At 35.2% G+C, this 20,498-nt stretch overlaps 1 protein-coding gene across 1 annotated transcript in view; it reads right to left on the bottom strand.

Moving 5' to 3' along the window:
• tsc2 (TSC complex subunit 2) overlaps positions 1-20,498 on the bottom strand; it is a 49,900-nt gene that overhangs the window by 14,216 nt on the left and 15,186 nt on the right. Inside the window, 7 exon segments of the mRNA XM_016502611.1 lie at positions 1,298-1,428; positions 2,331-2,516; positions 6,107-6,361; positions 7,449-7,561; positions 7,972-8,130; positions 10,443-10,604; positions 18,142-18,270. Of these exon segments, the coding sequence (XP_016358097.1) occupies positions 1,298-1,428; positions 2,331-2,516; positions 6,107-6,361; positions 7,449-7,561; positions 7,972-8,130; positions 10,443-10,604; positions 18,142-18,270 (1,135 nt within the window).

Consider the following 20,498-nt stretch of genomic DNA (forward strand, 5'->3'; position numbering starts at 1 on the left):
TCAGAGAAAGGAGACATGCAAAATGTGCAGTGCTGGGGTGCCTCCAGGACCAGGGTTGGGAACCACTGTATTAGTCAATCACTACCAGTATTGAGAAGTATTTCAGGTAATAATAATAAATTATTATTATTGTTGTTGTTATTATTATTATTTCCAAGTGTATATATTATTTACATTTATTTATTTTTGTTATTGTTATATTATTTGTAGATGCTATTAATTACATAATAAGCATGAATTACATGACAATGATAATAATAATAATAATAATTATTATTATTATTCGTAAATGTAAAATATTAATCGTTTGACAGCACTAATTGTTATTACTACAACGTGTCAAAATTATGACATTATTATCAATCCTGGGGGTAACGCATTACAAGTAACTCAAGTTACAAAAATAACGACTTTATTCAACAATTCGTCTCCTCCTTGTCACCGTAGCGCCATTTTGGAGTTTGCGTTCAGTGGATACTCTCCAAAATATGTCGCTACGGTGACAAGGAGGAGACGAATTGTTGAATAAAGTCGTTATTTTTGCTTTCTTCGCATACAAAAAGTATTCTCGTCGCTTCATAACGTTACGGTTGAACCACTGATGGCAGATGGACTATTCTGACGGTGCTTTTCATACTTTTCTGGACCTTGACAGTGTAATTTACTTGGCAGTCAATGGGACGGTCACAAGCCTCCCGGTTTTCATCCAAAATATCTTAAATTGTGTTCCGAAGACGAACGAAACTTTTACGGGTTTGGAACGACATGGGGGTAAGTGATTAATGACAAAATGTTCATTTTGGGGTGGAGTATTAGTTAGTTTTACAAATAACAGAAGTTACTTTGTTTTCCCATTTATTTACTGACACTTCTGACACAAATTGTTCTTTTAAAAAAGTGCTCTATAAACAAACTTTGATTTGATTTGATTTGATTTGATTTGATTTGACTTCTCCTGTCCCTGTGCTGAGGGAAATTGGGAGTGAGATGCAGAGGCACTTCCTTCAGACTGCGGCTTATTAATTTCCCTTTTAGTGTGAAAGGGCCTTTAGAGTTGCAAAAAATATAACCTTTGGGTTTTGTTATAAAAAATAAAAAATAAGCAAGCCCAGCCCAGGTGACAAAAAGTAACACAAAAGTGACGTAATGCATTACTTTTCATAAAAAGTAACTAATGCAATTACATAATTACAGAGTACCGCAATATTGTAATGCATTACTTTTAAAAGTGTTTTTACTTTCCCCAACACTGATTATTGTTGAGTGTGTTGAAGGTGTTTGGTGTGGATTCCCTCACTCTGCTCAGTAAGCCGGCTGGTGTTGTAGCGGCGCTCATGAAGATGGGTTCAGACGCTACGGCCTCAAACTCCTCCAGCTCTTTGGACTCAGTCGCTCTGCTCCGTCCAGCTTCTTCCAGCACAACCGAATCTGTGAGACGGCAGCATGACAACAATAAACGAGGTGCTGTCACAACACACTGCAGCAGAGGAGCATCTACCATATCTGCGATTAGTCTAGAAACTCTCCTACAGTCACTCTAATACATGCAGAGCCACCTGCACAAACACACACAAGCTCATCCAGTTGAAGCAGGTTCAATACAGATTTGACACTGAAAGGCTTTACAGAACATGCTTTTAGAGACCCAGTGAAATGGAAATGCGAGCTGACGTCCATATGTGTTAGATTTGAGGTCTGTGTGCTAGTGCAGGCTCCTACGAGCTGACAAAAGAAACTGAAGCACACATACACAGTTAAAAGTCTCTCTCTTTCTGAAAAATGTGCCAAAATAATGACGACATGTAAAAACAGCTAGCTAAAAACATTTTCCAGCCCTTTAATATTTACAGATTTGTTCTGAGCTTCCTTAAAATTTCCTTTTTAATTATCTGACTTATTATCCTTCAAAATAACACATAATTATAATATCTTGTATTTAATTCAGGCGATTTTTTTAAATAAACTGACAGCCCTAAATATTGCTGCTTATTAATATAAATTGCTATTTTGATGCAAATGCATAAAATTATTAAATTAACTGATAATAGTAATAACAAATAATTGAATAAAATTGAAAATATTATTTGTTTGTTTAAAAATGTAAAACCTTAACTAAAATAAAAATATATTTGGACATTTTGTGCATACAAAAAAAAATAGTACATTTGCAGGAAATATTCTGCTACAGAAATGAATAAACAGTGTAAAGTAGTATGCTATTCTCAGACTCAGCTGCAGCACTTAGCTCACAACATATCTACTCTATAAACTCCATTCCAGCTCCAGAAACATATGCTGAAACAGCGTTGTTTTGAGAGACGGCAGCTCACCGGTGTTGGAGCGCTGGATGGGGCAGGGCCTCCCCTGCGGCTGGGGCCCAGGGGCCTCGCTCTGGGGCTCCTTCACCCCGTCCATGGCCATCAGCACACTGGACAGCTCCTGCAGCGGGACGTTCCCCAGCTCAGATGAGAAGGGGCTCGGCGGGTTCTCCAGACACATCAGCCAGCTGGTGTTACCTGAGAGCAGATTTACAGAGCACACTTTAAATCATGATCGATGACTCAAACTAATCAAAGTAAAGAAATATATTATAGAAAATACTCTTCTTAGATCAACAGAATATGTACTTTCAGAATCTATTTCCTTAGGTGTATCTTCAAAACATCACATGATGTGACATATTACAGTTGTTAAGAAAACAAATAATGTTATTATTAAGGCTGTCACTAATGATTATTTTGGTGATCAAGTAACTGGTCGATTATTCGGACAATTAATCGAGTAATCGGATATTTATAATAATTTTTTTAGTAATAAAAATAGGCCTAAGCGAACAATAGCCTTTAAAATTACTTTAAATACATATATAATAGGCAATGAGGCAATAATAATTAGTTCAAAAAAAGTATCAAAAGCAAGTAATAATGTGGTTTTATTGAACAAGACTGTTAAAATACATAATGTATTGTAAACAATAGAGCTAATGTATATTAGGCATTATAACAAATTCGAGTTATAATTTGTTTTTACACTTTACAGTGTGATCTAATCCTTGTTTAATATAGACTAAACAACATTTAATTCAAATCTCCACTTAATTTTAAATTTTGGCTATTTCTTTACAACAGAAATGCTACAGCCACCGCAATTTCTTGAATATGTGCACATCAAAACCTGTAAACTCAGAGTCAGAGCAAGGGTTTAAACTTTTATTTTGAAATCGCGATGAACAGTTAGCATGTTGAAAAAGATATCGATGCATTCTCCAGTGTTTGCGTAGGTTTATAAATTATTTACCTCACAAATCTGATGAAATGGGGCAAGTGGCGTTTCCAGATGAATGTTATAATAGACCCAAACTCACAACAACATGCAGAGTGTATGATATGATAACAGTTTGTGTGGAGCAGCATTTACTGTGAACGGATGTAAATAAAGCACATATATTAAACCTGCATCACATATATTTATTTAATTGAATCGTAGCGTTTGTGAATTCACAGTAGCATTATGCTTTATTATGATTTTTAAATAGGTTTAATATATCATGTAGCCTCAGAAAACGGTCTAATAATGCGTTTCATGGTTTCTTGTCCGTTTTTTTTGCCAGTTACTCAAACTAACACGGGCAAAATGCATTCGAGGATTTTTTTTTTTTTTTAATTGAGTACTCGAATTGAATTGAGAAATCGTGACAGCCGTAGTTAGTAGTCATTAGGACAACACAAATTCATTTGTGTGGAGCAGCATTTACTGTGAACGGATGTAAATAAAGCACGTATATTAAACATGCATCACATATATTTATTTAATTTAATCGTAGCGTTTGTGAATTCACAGTAGCATTATGCTTTATTATGATTTTTAAATAGGTTTAATATATCATGTAGCCTCGGAAAACGGTCTAATAATGCGTTTCATGGTTTCTTGTCTGTTTTTTTTGCCAGTTACTCAAACTAACACGGGCAAAATGCATTCGAGGATTTTTTTTTTTTTTTAATTGAGTACTCGAATTGAATTGAGAAATCGTGACAGCCGTAGTTAGTAGTCATTAGGACAACACAAATTCATTTATTTTTTATGAAATAATGCAAAATACTGTTGCATGGAAAGCAAAAAATGATGCACACACACACACACACATATAACAGATGAGGATCTCGTCATACTGAGACCTCCAGCTGTCTGTTCACACCTCCAGCTATATGCCCATGTACCTATTTAACCAACATCTGCATCAGCACATCACACATCCAGCAAACTCAATTACACAGACACGCTAATGAAACAACCTGACTCCAGGCACCAGAGGCATGTCGGATCTCACCTTATACAGAGAGAGATTAAACAAACAAAGAAAATGTACATTTATGAACATCAATAAATACTTTGTGATTTTATTTTACCTCATTTTTATGTCAAATAATTGATTAATTAGTATTACTTGTTTAGTTGCACCATTTTTTATTAAAGTACTTTTTAGGTGTTTAAAATACTAGCATACATTCTCATAGCATACACAGAAAAAAAGATACAAAAGGTCCATCTTTGTATCTAAAGGGTCCATATTGTACCTTAAAGGTACACATCAGTACCTAAAGTGTATATGTTGATACCTTAAAAGTACAAAAATTTACTTTTTGAGAAGGTAATGCCCCAGTGACAGCTTTTGTACCTTTTTTTCTGAGAGTGTACTGGAATTTTATTTATTTATTTTTAATACAAGTAAAATTATATTCAATTTTATATGCATGTACATTTATAAAATATAAATAAGGAAATAAATAAACATTTGACAGTGTTTTTATTTTAAACCATTCAATACTTGATTTTATTTTTTAATATTATTTATGTTTATTTGCACTATTTTTTTTTTTTTTTACTTTTGAAACAGTGCACGTTTAAAGGTCATCATAAAATCTGACTAAAATAAAATTTGAGGAGGCTACTTCTTCATGTTACGTGTGAATGGTAAGAAAGAGCTTGAAAACAAAAATCAAGAAGACAGACAGGTTACAAAGTGTGATGTCACTTCCTACGCAGAATAGAACATTTTGGCTGCTTGGAAACAAATGAAATACTTGGATACTGATAAAAATGATTTTATTTTTAATAAAAGTAAAATAATTTTACATTTTATATAAATTTTATATAAATATATTAATTCAATTAAATATATTATTTAAATATATTACATTTATATAAATTTATTAATAAAATATATAAAATGTACAATAAACACTTTCATTTTATTTAACCTTTTTTTTTTTTACACTACTGATAACTTGATTGACTTGACTACTTTATTATTAGCCTATTATTTGACTTTTGACCATTTCTCATAATATAAACTGAACTGAACTCAAAGAAAGAGATTACAAAAAAAGATAGAGAGAAGAAAAATAAAGCACAAAAAAAGTGGTTCGAAGTGAAGCAATAGCGCTATAAAACTGACTCATGAAAGAAGATTGACTTGACTACTTTATTATTAGCCTATTATTTGACTTTTGACCATTTCTCATAATATAAACTGAACTGAACTCAAAGAAAGAGATTACAAAAAAAGATAGAGAGAAGAAAAATAAAGCACAAAAAAAGTGGTTCGAAGTGAAGCAATAGCGCTATAAAACTGACTCGTGAAAGAAAGACACAAAAAGTGACAGACAAACACAGAAAGGAACAAAACCACAACAGCAACGCTGTGAAATCCTCAGGAAGCGTATTGAAAAAGCATCTCGTCACGTGTTATTCTTCAAGAAGTGAAGCACTCAAGGACACGTCGCAATTAACGCACAAAAAAAAAAGAAAAATCGGTGAAATGCTCCCGAGCTATTCTTCATTTAGAGGCAGACGGAGGAGAAAAGCTGAGGAAAATCGGGCCCGTGGGCACGGCAGGTGTGAGTCAAACTATTATCAAACTTTGGAAATGGCATGGCACCCCCTGCGGGCCGCAAGTGCGCTCATGCGCCTCTCAAACGCCCTTGGAATGGAGTTATTATGATTTAATTTTAGTGCCTGCGCAAATGTGTCATAATTGAGAGCGAGTGGGCGATAATTGCGGCCCGGGACAAAGTTAGGAGGTAAAGCACGCGCCGGTGTGTGGTACCTGAGGGTCTGCGGATGAAGATCTCGGCCCAGCCCTGCGTCAGCATGGGCACAAACTCGGCCAAGCTGGACTTGTCTTTGAGCGGCGCTGAGGACTGCGAGGCGGAGGGCGCCGGGTGCTCCTCCACTCCTCTCTGGGACCCCAGCACCTCCAGCAGGGGGCCCGGCGGGGGCAGCGGGCCACTGTACTCACCCTCAGGAGACGCCACCAGAGGACTGAGACTCTGAGCTGGACCGGCCCGCAGAGCGTGACCACCTGGACAGAGAAATCAAGAGGGGCATTTAATGAATTCACTATCTTCCAGTGATATTTTATTACATTTATTATAATATAAAATGTATATATTATATCCTTTTTTAGTAGTAGTAGTTCTAGTTTTATAACACTTTTTTTTATTTAGTTTTAAGTATTACATATCATTATATACCAAGATATTATATAGCTTGAATTAGTTTTTATTTTTATAATTTCCCCATTTAATTTAAGTAATTTTTTTTTTTTTGTCTTTTTTGTTTGTTTTGCAAATGTCTAAATTCATTTAAATTCTTAAATTCATTTTTAGTTTGAGTTATTTTAGCACTTTAAGGTAAAACAAAAATGAGAAATAAGTTGTTTTGTATATTTTATGTCAGTTAACATTTGTTTTATTTTTTCAGTTCATTTTGTATTATTATAATGTTAATATTTAATTTTATTATTACTTAAAGGAAATAATTTTTAATAGTTTTAGTTAATAATAATGCACTATCAAAGTCATGTGACGCACAAGAACCAATGAGATCTGATGTTACTGACATGTTGCCATATTTGATTTGAGAGTGAATAACCACGTAAATTTCTCTGTGTTCAGACACAGGGACTGAACCACTGTGTTTTTGGGGGGGGATTACTTTACACAACCTTTACATACTTTTTGAAGCTTGAAACTTTTGAACCCGACTGACTTTTATAGATTAAAATAAACTTCAAAATATCTCCATCTGTCCATAGATAAAAATCATAACATTTTAGAACGACACAAGGGTGAGTAAATGACAGAATTAATATTTTGAGTTACCGTCCCTTTAAGATTTTTATTTCATGTATGACTGCTCATATATCTACATATCTACTTCAAGCATTCAGTGACTTAGCTGAGGAACTAGTTTCATACAGAAGGCTAGATAGTAATGAAAGAAGTCATTTACATATAGAAGTCTTCAAGGTTACAGAAGCAAGACGAGATTGTTTAATTCAAAGGGTCAGAATGTGGAAAATGGGCCAAAATTCTTCAGAGCAAGAGAAGCTCCGGGTCCGAATAAAGCAGCGGTGTGTGTGTGTGTGTGTGTGTGTGTACTGTCACCTGATATGGAGCGGACGCGGGTGCGAGTGCTGCTGCTGATCTGCTGGCCCGACTGCGACTCCAGTTTAGCAGGAGCCTCTTTCGTCTGTCGGGTGTGTAATGACGGGTCAGACCTGCAGAACAGTCATATGTGTATTGTTTTGATGTTTTCCCATCTGACTCAGAGCAGTAAACACACTCATATGAAGCTGTTCCTCTTCCTGTCTGTGTCCAAACATTGAGTCTTAATTCATATCTGATCATGCCAAAAGTCATATCTATCTATTTATCTATCTATCTATCTATCTATCCATCTTCCAACTATCTCTATCTATCTATCTATCTTCCATCTATCTTCCATCTATCTATCCATCCATCCATCCATCCATCATGTGCCAAAAATGCTAGAAACATGCTAACAACATGGTAAACATTTTCTAAACATGCTAGCACATGCTAATTCATGCTAGCAATGTGCTAAAACATGTTAACCTATAGCAATAGCATGATTGGTTAGTGACATCTATGTTGAAATGTTTGTAACCTGGTCATTTCTCCTCCTCCTCCGGGCCTCTCTGCCATGTCCAGACCCAGAAGAGCTTGGGTTCGCGAGCCACCGCTGGTCGTTATGGTGACTAACTTATTCCCAACCAGCCAAGTCATACTGGGGCCACCGGACAACAGGAACTCTGCGATGGGAGACCTGAGAGAGGAAGAGAGTTTACGAAGCCCATTAATCATCTTTATTTAGGTTTTCTGTCTAATTTCTGTCATTACTTAATTGCCTGAGAGATTTAAAAATATGGCTGGATCAGAGCTTTCTTTGTTTTAATGAAAATAAGACTAAGATTGTTGTATTTGGTCGTCCTGGGGATTTGAGTGCTTGTGTAGATGCACTTGGTAATTTAGGTTTGTATGTTCGTCCATTTACCAAGAATCTCGGTGTGATTTTTGACAGTGCTTTTAAATCTGAAAAACATTAGTTCTGTTGTAAAAGCCAGTTTCTTTCAACTGAGACTGTTGGCTAAAGTCAAGCCCTACCTGCTGCTTAAGGAGTTTGAAAGTGTAATTCATGCTTTTATAACATCTAGACTAGACTACTGTAACTCTTTATATGTTGGTTTGGATCAGTCATCTCTTCAGCGCTTACAGTTAGTCCAAAATGCAGCAGCTCGGCTTTTAACTGGGACTAAAAAGTATAAGCACATTACCCCAGTCTTAGCTTCACTACACTGGCTTCCTGCCCGCTTCAGGATTTAATTCAAGATTTTATTGTTTGTTTTTAAGATTTTAAATGGGTTGGCGCCTGCTTATTTATCAGAGCTTTTACATGTCCGCACTCCTGTTAAAGCACTGAGGTTCCGAGAGCCAGGTTAGAAAATAAAGATGACCGAGCTTTTTCAGTGGTGGCACCTAATTTGTGGAATAGTTTACCTGTACACATAAGAACTGCTCAGACTGTTGGAATTTTTAAGTCATTACTTAAGACACACCTGTATTCCTTGGCTTTTATTTCGAGCTGAGCGGAGACATTGTGATGTTTTTACTGTATTTGTCTCGTTTGTGTGTGAGTTTTTCCAGATATTGTTAAGCACTTTGGTCAGCCATGGTTGTTTTTAAATGTGCTATATAAATAAAATTGCACTGAACTGAACTGATTTAGTGTCATTGTGAGAAACCCATCCATCTCTGACAGGAGTTTGCTGCTCATGCGCTAAAAGTAGGTGCTACACTGTCCAAAACAACAGGCCGGATAAGGATATCAGTTGATGTGCCTATTTACACACAGAGTGAAACAACTACTATAAGAGTAGGGTTGCAAAGGGGTGCAAATCCCCCAAAAAATCCTGGAAAGTTTCCAAAATTTCTGGAATGTTTCTGAAATTTACTGGACATTTTCCACCTTTTTGCAACCCTATATAAGAGTGATAGAAAAAGAAGTTTGCTCTGGTACAAAAGGTGAATGGATGCAGTGTTCAGCGGCCTGCATTCATCACGCACCGCAGAGATGAAAGCCAAGTATTATTTAAAGCTTTACAAGCAGACACCGAACAAAAGGATGAAGGTCAAGCAATTACAGCTCTAGCTACACATCTTCAATGCATTTACTCATTTAGCTGACTCTTTCTTTCAAAGTGACTGACAGATGAATGAAATTACAATTCCATTAAAGTCCGATGGTAAAACAGCTTTTGGTGCACTGATCCTAAAAGACTGGTCAGTGAGATCTATTAGCATAAATTAGACTTAATGAAAAACATACTTGTATTGTTTTAGTACTGTTTGTACTATTTTCTTTTTTATAAATTATACATTTGTATTTTTTTTAAACATGATACATAAGTACACAATTATTTATTGTTTCAGTTTTAAAGTAGGGCAATTAATTATTATTATTATTTATTTTTTAAATGCACGTTAATAAAAACATTTAAAACATTACTCACAGTTTCAGATTAAAGTAGGCAATTATTATAATTATATATATATTTTTTAAATTAACATCAATCATAAACATCAATTACTAACTGTTTTAGTTTAAAGTAAGGCTACTATAATACTGTAATTATTATTATTATTATTCATTTTATTTTAAAAATACTAATACTTATTACTAATTGCTTCTGTTTAACATATTATCAATTTACAATTATCAATTTCATGTAATGCAATTACTACTATTTTATTACATTTTATTTTAATGTATAACATACTTGTTAAATCAGAAGGCGTGATTGTGTATTTTTACCATACATTTCATTAATTAAATTACTCAAATATATGACTTGAATCATGTCTCGATGCTTCTACCTGACATGATAATGTAAAATTTTTAAATTTTATCTTCAATTAATGGCTTTTCTAATCAAATATTGATATTCAACTGCAAATGTTGCAGCGTTGACTGCGATTAACTGGACTGTTAAATCTGCAAAACATGCTACTAATGTGATTAAATGAGGGCTGTACATGTAGGAGAACTGTGGCGTGTGGTTTGTGGTGAACAGGCGTCACCTCTTGGGCAGCGCAGAGAAGTTGGAGAAGACGTATCGCGCCATCATGTCCAGGCAGGTCTCCGTCAGCTCCAGGTGGACCGTCTTGAGCGCGTCGTCTGCCTGCATCACCGCGTTCTCGTCAGCCGAGCCCAGGCTGCAGGTGGTGCTGGACGTCTGCATCCTGCACAGGACGGGGTCAGGGGTCACAGCCGGTACAGGAGAGGTCACGGGGTGAAAGAGTGCACCACACAACCAGCTCACACTGGTTCTAGTGAAGTCAAAGATCTCAGCTAGTCTCTGACACCATGTCCTAACCACAATTTAGAACCACTGACTGATTCAGATTCAGATTCATTTGATTCGGAGTCATCTGATTCTGATTCTCTGATGGTTAGTGTAGATATTTTTCACTCGTCACGGCTGGTTAGGACACAGTGTGCAGCTTGAGATGAGAGTGTGTGAGTGTGTTTGCAAAGATGTAATAAATCAGATTCAGAGTTGATTGAAGCTGAAGTGGCCCTTTTAAAAACACACACACACACACACACACACACACACACACGCAGTTAAAACAGACTCACACTCCTTTATAAATCAAATTAGAGATACTGTGCAAGTTTATCTTTGCTTAAAGGAATAGTTCACCCCCAAAAAAATACTCACTCTCTAGTGTTTTTCTTATCTAAAGCTATTAAAAGTAGTTTTTGGTTTTAATGGAAATAAAGCTGAAATAAAATTGCATTTATTACAATATTAGATAAAACTGCAACCGAAATAAAATAAGTTGAATTACTACAATTAGTTGAAGTAATAAAACTAAAACTGATTTTAAAAATGTAAATCTAAACAAAAATATTAAAAAAGACAATAAAAATAATTTCTAAATCTCACACTAAAATTAAAATGAAAACTGAAAAAAAAATTAAAAAGAGAAAAAAATGATAAATACCATAACATTAAAATAGCACAGTCACTCTCAAGTCATTCTAAAACCATATGACTATTTCTTCATTAAAACACGAAATCAGCTTAAAAAATAAAAAAAAATAAAATAAAAAAAAAACAAGCTAACATTTTCTAAAAGTAGTCCATATGACTCATGTGCAATATTTAAGGTCTTTAGTAATACGTGATATTTTTTGGAAGGAACAGAGCAGGATTATTATTGTTGACTATTAAAAGTAGTTTTTGTTAGCTGAAAGAAAGCTGAAAAATATATATACATAAATATTAGATAAAAACTGTGGGAAATTGAAATTGAAGAAACTGAAGAACTGAGATTATCAGCTGGGAAAAAAAATCTATGAAAAACTAAAACTCAACTAAAACTCAAAAATCAATTAAACCGAAATAGCAATATTTAAACAAAAAAAAAAAAAACAACAAAAAAAAAACAACTATAGCACATAAAATTACTAAAAAAAATAAACTAAAATTTAAATGAAAACTGAAAATATAAAAATAAAAGCTAATTTACTACATTACTAAAAATTTAAGTAGTATATAAATACTACTAAGATAACACTGGAACAGTGTTACTCACTGTAAACTTCATTAACGCTTTCTTTCTCTCTCAAATGACACCAAACCCCATTGGTTCCCATTGTGTTGTGAGCAATCGTGTTGCGTTAGTTGGAATATGCATGAATACAAATGAACTTTTGACAGAATTTTCATTTTTGATTCCTTTATCTGTTTTGTTTAGTCAAAGCTTTTTTGTTTCTCTTTTAGTGACACAAAACTGGGACTGACAAACCTTGAGCAGGAGAGAAAGCGAGAGAGAGCATGGCTGTTTAACACACACACACACACACACACACACCTAGAAAAGTTCAGCTGCCAGCTTGCGATCCACACACACACACACACACACACACACACACACACACACCTGTGGAGAGGCGTGTGATTATCCAGGTGATGGCATCATGGCATTAATCTAAGACAGCCATCAGCATCCTGCCCTTCTGTAACCACGCCAACCGCATCCCCGGGGAAATCAGCAGAGCCCACATCATCTCCATACACTAAGACGACACACACGCCAACCCGCGTAAACACACACCGCTGCCAACGCCGCTGAGCTAAAGCGCTTCTGACTGCGACATCGACTCTCTGACCTGAGAAACAGGCACAGGTGAACTTCTCATCAACACCACACACGCAAGAAACGCTACAGTCCTTGAGCGCGAGTGTGTGTGTGTGTGTGTGTGTGTGCGCCAAACTGCACTGGTAATAAGTAAATGGCAGCCATACATCACAAACTAAGCCCTAACTCGAGTAGCCCACACCAGACATCAGTGATTGCTGGAATCATGTGTCTGCTTGAGCAGACGTGTGCCTTTACTTTACTATGTGATCAGATGCAACATTTTACCTGCTGGATGATAAAAGATAGAAGAAATTTTCTTAAATATCAGATGCCCTCTTATGTGTGATGAGATGCATGAGGAGAAATCCAGACGGACAACGAAGTTTTACTTTTTATTTAAAGCCAACATTACATTGATATAGAAATTATCAATTTATGAAAATAATATTTTAAATATTTTTTCAGTCTTTACTGTAAGGGTTATTATAAAGTCAGAACAAAAGTTGGTCCAATATCTTTAGTTAAAAATATAAAATAAAATATAAAATAAAAAGCATAAAATAAGTAAATGGCAGCCATACATCACAAACTAAGCCCTAACTCGAGTATCCCACACCAGACATCAGTGATTGCTGGAATCATGTGTCTGCTTGAGCAGACGTGTGCCTTTACTTTACTATGTGATCAGATGCAACATTTTACCTGCTGGATGATAAAAGATAGAAGAAATTTTCTTAAATATCAGATGCCCTCTTATGTGTGATGAGATGCATGAGGAGAAATCCAGACGGACAACGAAGTTTTACTGAACCCTACACAAAACACATGATGATTTAAACAAATATATTAAAAATTAAATAAAAAATAATAAATATTTTTTTTAAAACTAATATATATATATACACAAAAAAAATACACAACGGGAAAATGAAAACAAATATAAACAAAATATGAAACATAAAAATAAATAAAAAGATAAAAAAATATAAAACTCATATATATATATATATATAGTAATACAATTTATTTTATTTATTTTTTTTATTTAAAGCCAACATTACATTGATATAGAAATTATCAATTTATGAAAATAATATTTTAAATATTTTTTCAGTCTTTACTGTAAGGGTTATTATAAAGTCAGAACAAAAGTTGGTCCAATATCTTTAGTTAAAAATATAAAATAAAATATAAAATAAAAAGCATAAAATAAAATTTAAAAAAAATAAGTAAAATGAAATATAAAATGAAAACATTTTTTAAAAATACGAAAATAACCTTCTTGCAGACTCCCATATAATTATTGTTTCTGATTTTCAGTCAGACACAAAATAATTTATACAATGAATAAATATTAATGATAATAAATACAAATAATATTATAAAATTAATAAAACTGACAGCTGATTCAGAACCCAGGACTCAGTTATATTGAGTCCAATATTTTTGGTTTCAGTAAAAAAAATAAAAAAATAAAAAAAAAATTAAGTGCATCAGTGCATAGAAACCATCAAATAACACCCTAGCAACCAATCAGAACATTCTGCAGAAACGTGCTAAAAACGACCCAGAACACTCCAGGAATATCAAAGCAAATGCATTAAAAACCCATCTACATTATTATCTTTTCTTATCATCAACCTCATCACACAGCAACACATTAGCAACCACTCTGAATCATGATGGCAATTACACGTCTGGCACTGTGCTTCTACATCTGAGGTATGAAAAAGCCAAACTGAGCTACGCATGAGCATGCAATCAACAAAAGGCCATTTTCATTTCATCTCAATGGGGAACGAGGGATGAATGTGGATGATACGAGCGCGTGTGGGCGTCAGAGACGACAAACACATCGACGAAAGACAGAAGCATCTGCTGCAGATGACCCACGTCACCTGATGCTTCATAAACCAACAACATCTATCACAATAAAAACTATATTCTGTCTTCACAACATCTCACAAGCAATGACACACTGATACAAAAACACATTATTTTAGTGTTTTCAGCTTCAAATGTTCGAGACCGGCCTCTTTCTCTCCCTGTACTTTCTTGTCACTCCACTATACTATTTAATAAAGGGGAAAAATAATTTTTTTAAACAAAATATTGAAATATAAAATGTATTTTCAAAAATGTTTTAAATATTTTACATTAACATTCTACAGTAATATAACATTTTTGCATTTACCTTAATTTTTATTGAATTAAATTTAAATTATAATTATATTTGTACTTATATATACACCTTTAATTATGTGTTGTTATTTTTTTTTAGTTCTTGTTTACTTTATATTCATTTATTTTTCAAATTTATTTTATACTAGTAATTTTCTAATATAATTAAACTCTAATATTCTCTAATATAAATAAATATCAAATAGCACATATTTAAAGTCATTTACAAATGACATTCACATTTTAAGGCAATTTACCTATTAAATCATTTCATTTTTTCACTGTTACTGTAATGCAATACAATATAAGTTAATATGGGAAAGCAATATGTTTAAGGTAATAGACATTACATTTACCACAATTTAACATGAGGCTAGTGTGACAGAATCGCTTGCTTACGTTTTTGTACATTAAAAGTGTTTAACGAAAATTACAGCAGTACATTTTTGCATTTAAACCCTAAGAGTGAATGAACCCTGTGCACTTCCACTGAAGTGTGTTGGTGTAAACACCACCTGATGGAAGGGTCAAAGTTATTTTCTGTAGTAATTGACAAATGCTGTCGATAGAGATGAGCTCATTCTGCAGCATTCCTTCAGCTGCTTCGCTCAAGGGCACAACGGACTTTTTCTTCACCGGAATCGAGCCAACAACCTGAGCTTTAACAACCACACCAAACCCAATCACTCGAGCGTCCGTCAACAGGGTCATCCAGCACACACACACAGACACAGACACAGACAGACACCACACACACACACACACAGACACAGACACACATAGACAGACAGAAAGTCCCAGTTTGTCTTTACATTTGATCATTCAGCAATTCTTCAGCTGAAGCGGATGCCTCAACCTCAATGCTTTAATACACAAACATTCTGCATAACTGTTTGCACGGTAAATGCATAAAATTTCAAATATTTAAATCAAACTTAGAATGTCATAGCCGCATAAATGTCCATAAAGTCTCTGAATCCTGGGCATCCAGTACAGCGGATCATAACACCAAACCCTTTTATGAAAATTATGATATCCTCTAAACCAGTTGATCTTTTTCCAAAAGGCACAATTTCCAAATAAACATCTTTTCACTGTCGTGTCACACAGAGAAAACGTTTCACTGTTCGCCGGCTCTTCACATGCACATCAAGCCCTCAATCATCTCTATTAGCTGCAGTCAGATGATTGTTGATGTCTGTGGAATAATAAATGATGCGGTTTGTCGATGCAATTTTAATCTATTGATGCATTAAGCTGAATATGAATGCGTGGAATAGTGACTGCAGTACAAATCTTCACTGGATAGCATCTGAGCAATTAATATTTGATTTTTTTAGAGGGAAAAATGAAAAGAGTTTAACTTTTTATGAATTTCTAAAACATTTAAAAACCTAAAACTGAAGCCGTACATTTTCATTTAACACCGGAAGAGTCAAACTGCTTGTGATTTAGATCAAGTTCGGCATTATTAGCTCTCTTTTGTGTCACCAAAATGCCATTAAATCATAACGAGCAACCTTGAAATTACCCAAACAAAAGCCCTTGGCACAGAAATACTTTAGGCAATTAGTAAACCGATGGCAGGGTAATTTGCAGACATACTAGATAATAAAACAAATATGCCATATGAAGTCCCTGTGCTGGCTAATAGCGGACACTCTATTCATTAACATCCTGTAACTTGGAGGCGCTGAACTGATTAATAGGTTTTATGGTAATTAGATGCACTGGGTTAACACTGCAGTTTGTTCATGAGTTCAGGAGCACAGGCTACATATTTATGCAAATGAAAACACAGCTGTGAGGGGAAAACAACAGAATGTATTTTGCTGTATGGAAAAAGTGCAACTGTGTTGAAAAAAACCCGTATGGGTTTGAAATGACATCAGGTAAGTATAAGCTCTGAAAAAATGCGAATAAAACCATGGAGGAACAGCATTTGAAGAGGGCGTCAGTGAAACATTTTCAGCGTGTTCGCAGCGTATTATTGTGCGACTTTTGTGCGATGATTCAAAATGCAGTATGATAAAACATGGATGGATACTGTACCTGGATCATGTGTAAAGAGTGTGTGAATATGATGTGAATAAGTGAAGGTTAAAACAGTCTCAGACAGGCAGCAGACTGAGCAAGTGCGCCCCCTAGTGTTTGGGAGATGAATTACTGCTGTCCATCTCATTCAACAAACAGCAAAGACAGAGAAGCTAGTCGCTCCAATGTGTAAATGCATACTTTCAATTGCGCATGCTTCCTGTGTGCGGTACGGAGCCCCTAAAGGGACATGGAGATGGAAAAAATGGGCTGGGAAAATATTATTTTTCAAAGCATTTGCAAGTGCTTTTGTTTGCAATTTTTCAGAGGAATGCAAAAGTTCTGAAAGAGAATACAAAGTTTCTTGGGGGAACGCAAAAGATTTGCAAGAGAATGCAAAAGCATTGACTTATAATGCAAAGTTTCTTTGGGGATCGCAAACATTTGCAAGGGAAAGTTTTGTGTGGGAATGCAATGTTTCTCACGCAAAAGTATTGTGTTATCCCAAGAAACTTAGTGTTAGCTCGCAAAAGCATTGAAATATTTTTCCTCCAACCTCATAAATGTTTTACGATTGAACGCATATTTTTTAGAGTTTTGAGAGATAATGCAAACGTTTTTTTACAAGAGAATGTAAACGTTTTGCAAGCGGATGCAAAATTTTTCTCGCAGACGTTCTGAAATATCATTTTTCCTCCAATCTCATATTATTCATCGAAAACATTTTACAAGCAAACCATTTTTTGAGATAACGCAACAGCTTTTACAAGAGAACGTAAAAGTTTTGCAAGCGAATGCAAAGTTTCTTGAGGAAAGCTAGATTTTTGTGAGAGAATGTAAAAGTTTTGCGAGAAAACGCGAAAGCACTGAAATAAAACGCAATTTCTTGGGGGAACACAAACTTTTTGCGAGAGAACGCACAACCATTGATATATAACACAATGTTTTTATCGAGTGAATGCAAAAGTTCTGCAGGCAAACGCAAAAACACTCAAGTATTTGTCGTCTTGTCTCTTTTTTTCCATCACCATGTCCCTTTAGGGGCTCCGTAGTAATTTGCTCACGGAAAGAAAAAAAAAAAACACCATCACAAACAGCACAATAAGCACGGTAAAAGCAAATACAAAACGGGGTTAGGCTGAAATCAAAACAGATGCTCGCAAGGCTCAGCGCATGCAGTCAACATCACCATCAATGAAACGAAAGAAAACGACAAAACCCTCCTCCAGCATGCACCCTTTCCTGCCCAATCAGAATTAGCCCAAACCAGATGTCCCCGCCCCCCCCGCATCGCCAAGACAACGCCCCACCCCCGACTGCCCAAGCCCCACCCACCGTCCCTGCATACAGAAAAGGAAAAGAAGGGATACCAATCGGTTGTTGAGTTTTGAGGTGACCAAAAATGCTCTACCTGCGCACCGCATGCTCGGACACACTGATGCTTCGGGAGCGGAAGGCGTCCATGGCCGACAGATCTTTCAGGTCTTTAACGGGAGAGTTTGTGCTGGGGCCTTGCTTCGCCACTTTGGTCGTCCGCAAACTGCCCCGAGGGCAAACGAGGTCAGGTGTGCGTCAGCATAACGTCGTGACCAGGGAGGGTCGGGGGGAATTTGGGGCATTTTAACCACGTCGGCATGGGTGGATGGGGGAGTGCGATTGGTTGTGGAGTGTCACGAAAAGGGGCCAGCGACCAATCACAGGTGACGGATCCGAGGTGTCGGCACCTCCCCAAACCACGCCCACCACGCATGGCCCAATCAGAGGAGGGGGGAGGGGTCAAATAAGGAAGTGAAAGGAAAACAAAGTAACTTGGTCAGCAGTGCACACTGAGAACCAGAAAACAGGGACGACACTCAAAAAACAAAGAAAACAAAGGAGGAAACAGAAAACTGGAAGGAGAAACAGCATCAAAAAGATCAACAGACACTTAACAAGGCATAAAGTAAGCAATATACTGTCAGCATTCTACCAAAGGAATGAAAGAGGAGAAAATAAATGAAAAACTCATCAGAGAGCACAAACATACTGGTACAGGGAAGAAAAAAGCATTCAGACACTGCTATGATCATCATACTGGAAATTAATAGTAATAGGAAAACAGTGATAAGATCGTGTGTATGTGTGTGATTTAATACAGCAAACACAACACAAATGAATGACCGGATGGAGTTAAACTAGAAACTGGAACAGAGAATGTAAGGCCTGATAAACTAGAAAGAGCATAAAAAAGTATGAACCATGTTTATACGCACGTCATTTTAGATTAAGGTTGGTTTTCTAGGGGAAATTTTATTCTGAAATAAACATTTACTTGCCAGCCTCTGACCTAAAATATTGACTTTATATTTAATAATTTAAAAACACATTAGCATTTTCAGTTTTCTGATGTTGGTTAATGGTCGCATGGCATACAGGTAAACCAATAAGATATTGAATCTTTTTTTGTGATTTATAATTGTTTTATTTAAAATGTATTTTTATTTCACATGCAGTGAATTCTGAAACAGCGATAATTTAAATAATTTCATACAGTAATTTTGTCTACTCTTGAATGATGCTCATTAATGTAATTAACAAAACAGAGAGAGTATAAATCTGATTTGTATGACTACATTTTCATAAATATATGAATATTCTTGTGCATGTAAATGCATTGGTTGATCTTTCTCTTTTTCAGGCTTTTCATTCAAAGCTCCAGCCTCGATGACAAGACAAGACACAAGACTTGCAAAAGAATAACACTGACGGTTTCCACAGAGAATTAACCTGAAATCAGTATCAGGACAATGAGATTAGGCGGTTTTGTGACTCTGGACATAACTGATCATGGACTGTATTAGTGATACATAACTTGTTGTTACAATGATTGCAATGCATTGTTGGCTGCATCAGGTGTGCTGGTTAAAATGGTTTAGTAAGTCGTTACTATGGAGATTCCTGTTAAAGTAAACTGGCTTACGGGACAATGGCTGTTTTCACAACCAATACAAAAAGTGAAATGAAGAAAAGCAAAGACAGAATGAAGTAGAAATGAATGGAAAATAATAAGGATTAGAAAATAAAAGACTTGCTTCAGTTCAAATCCAGATGTTAGTAGGCAGGACTCTTAACCTCTAGTTTATTGGTCCCTTTGTTGGAGACATCATATGACTAGTTATTTTGACTATTACAGGATAAGCTCATTATTAAATATCAACACAAGTTTTAGAGATGTGTGTACTGTTTGTATTCAGGTGTTTCTTCAACTATGGGCATTTTTAGTCTTTTTAGAAATTTAACTCCATTAACACACTTTTTAAACTCGTTAATTAAATTTGTCTACTAATAATCCTAATGTTTAACAGTGGATGAACACACTGCTTTCATGAACCCTCAGAAAAATGTCCACCACTGCATCATTTCCATCACATCTTAAATCATAATTCTTCATAATTCTATGGTGGAAATTAGATGTTTTATTTTTTATATTTTGGAATAAAATGACCAAAAAACCTATAGAAAGTTATCGAAAATGCACAAAACATGTTTTAAAATATATAAAAAATATATTTATAAATATATTGAATTTTGCAAAATCCATAGCTTTCACAAAATAAATAAATATACACACTAATATAAATGTTAAAATAACGACTAATGACCAATATCCTCTTTTAATTAGACTATCATAGTTTCAAACATGCATTTTTTAATTAAAAACATAAAAGGCATTTGAAAAGTATCAAAACTAAGTCTTAAAAAAAAAAAAAAAATCTCTAGTTTTAATGT

Source organism: Sinocyclocheilus anshuiensis, unplaced genomic scaffold (assembly GCF_001515605.1).
Source record: "Sinocyclocheilus anshuiensis isolate Anshui unplaced genomic scaffold, SAMN03320099.WGS_v1.1 scaffold1127, whole genome shotgun sequence".
Lineage (NCBI taxonomy): Eukaryota > Metazoa > Chordata > Actinopteri > Cypriniformes > Cyprinidae > Sinocyclocheilus > Sinocyclocheilus anshuiensis.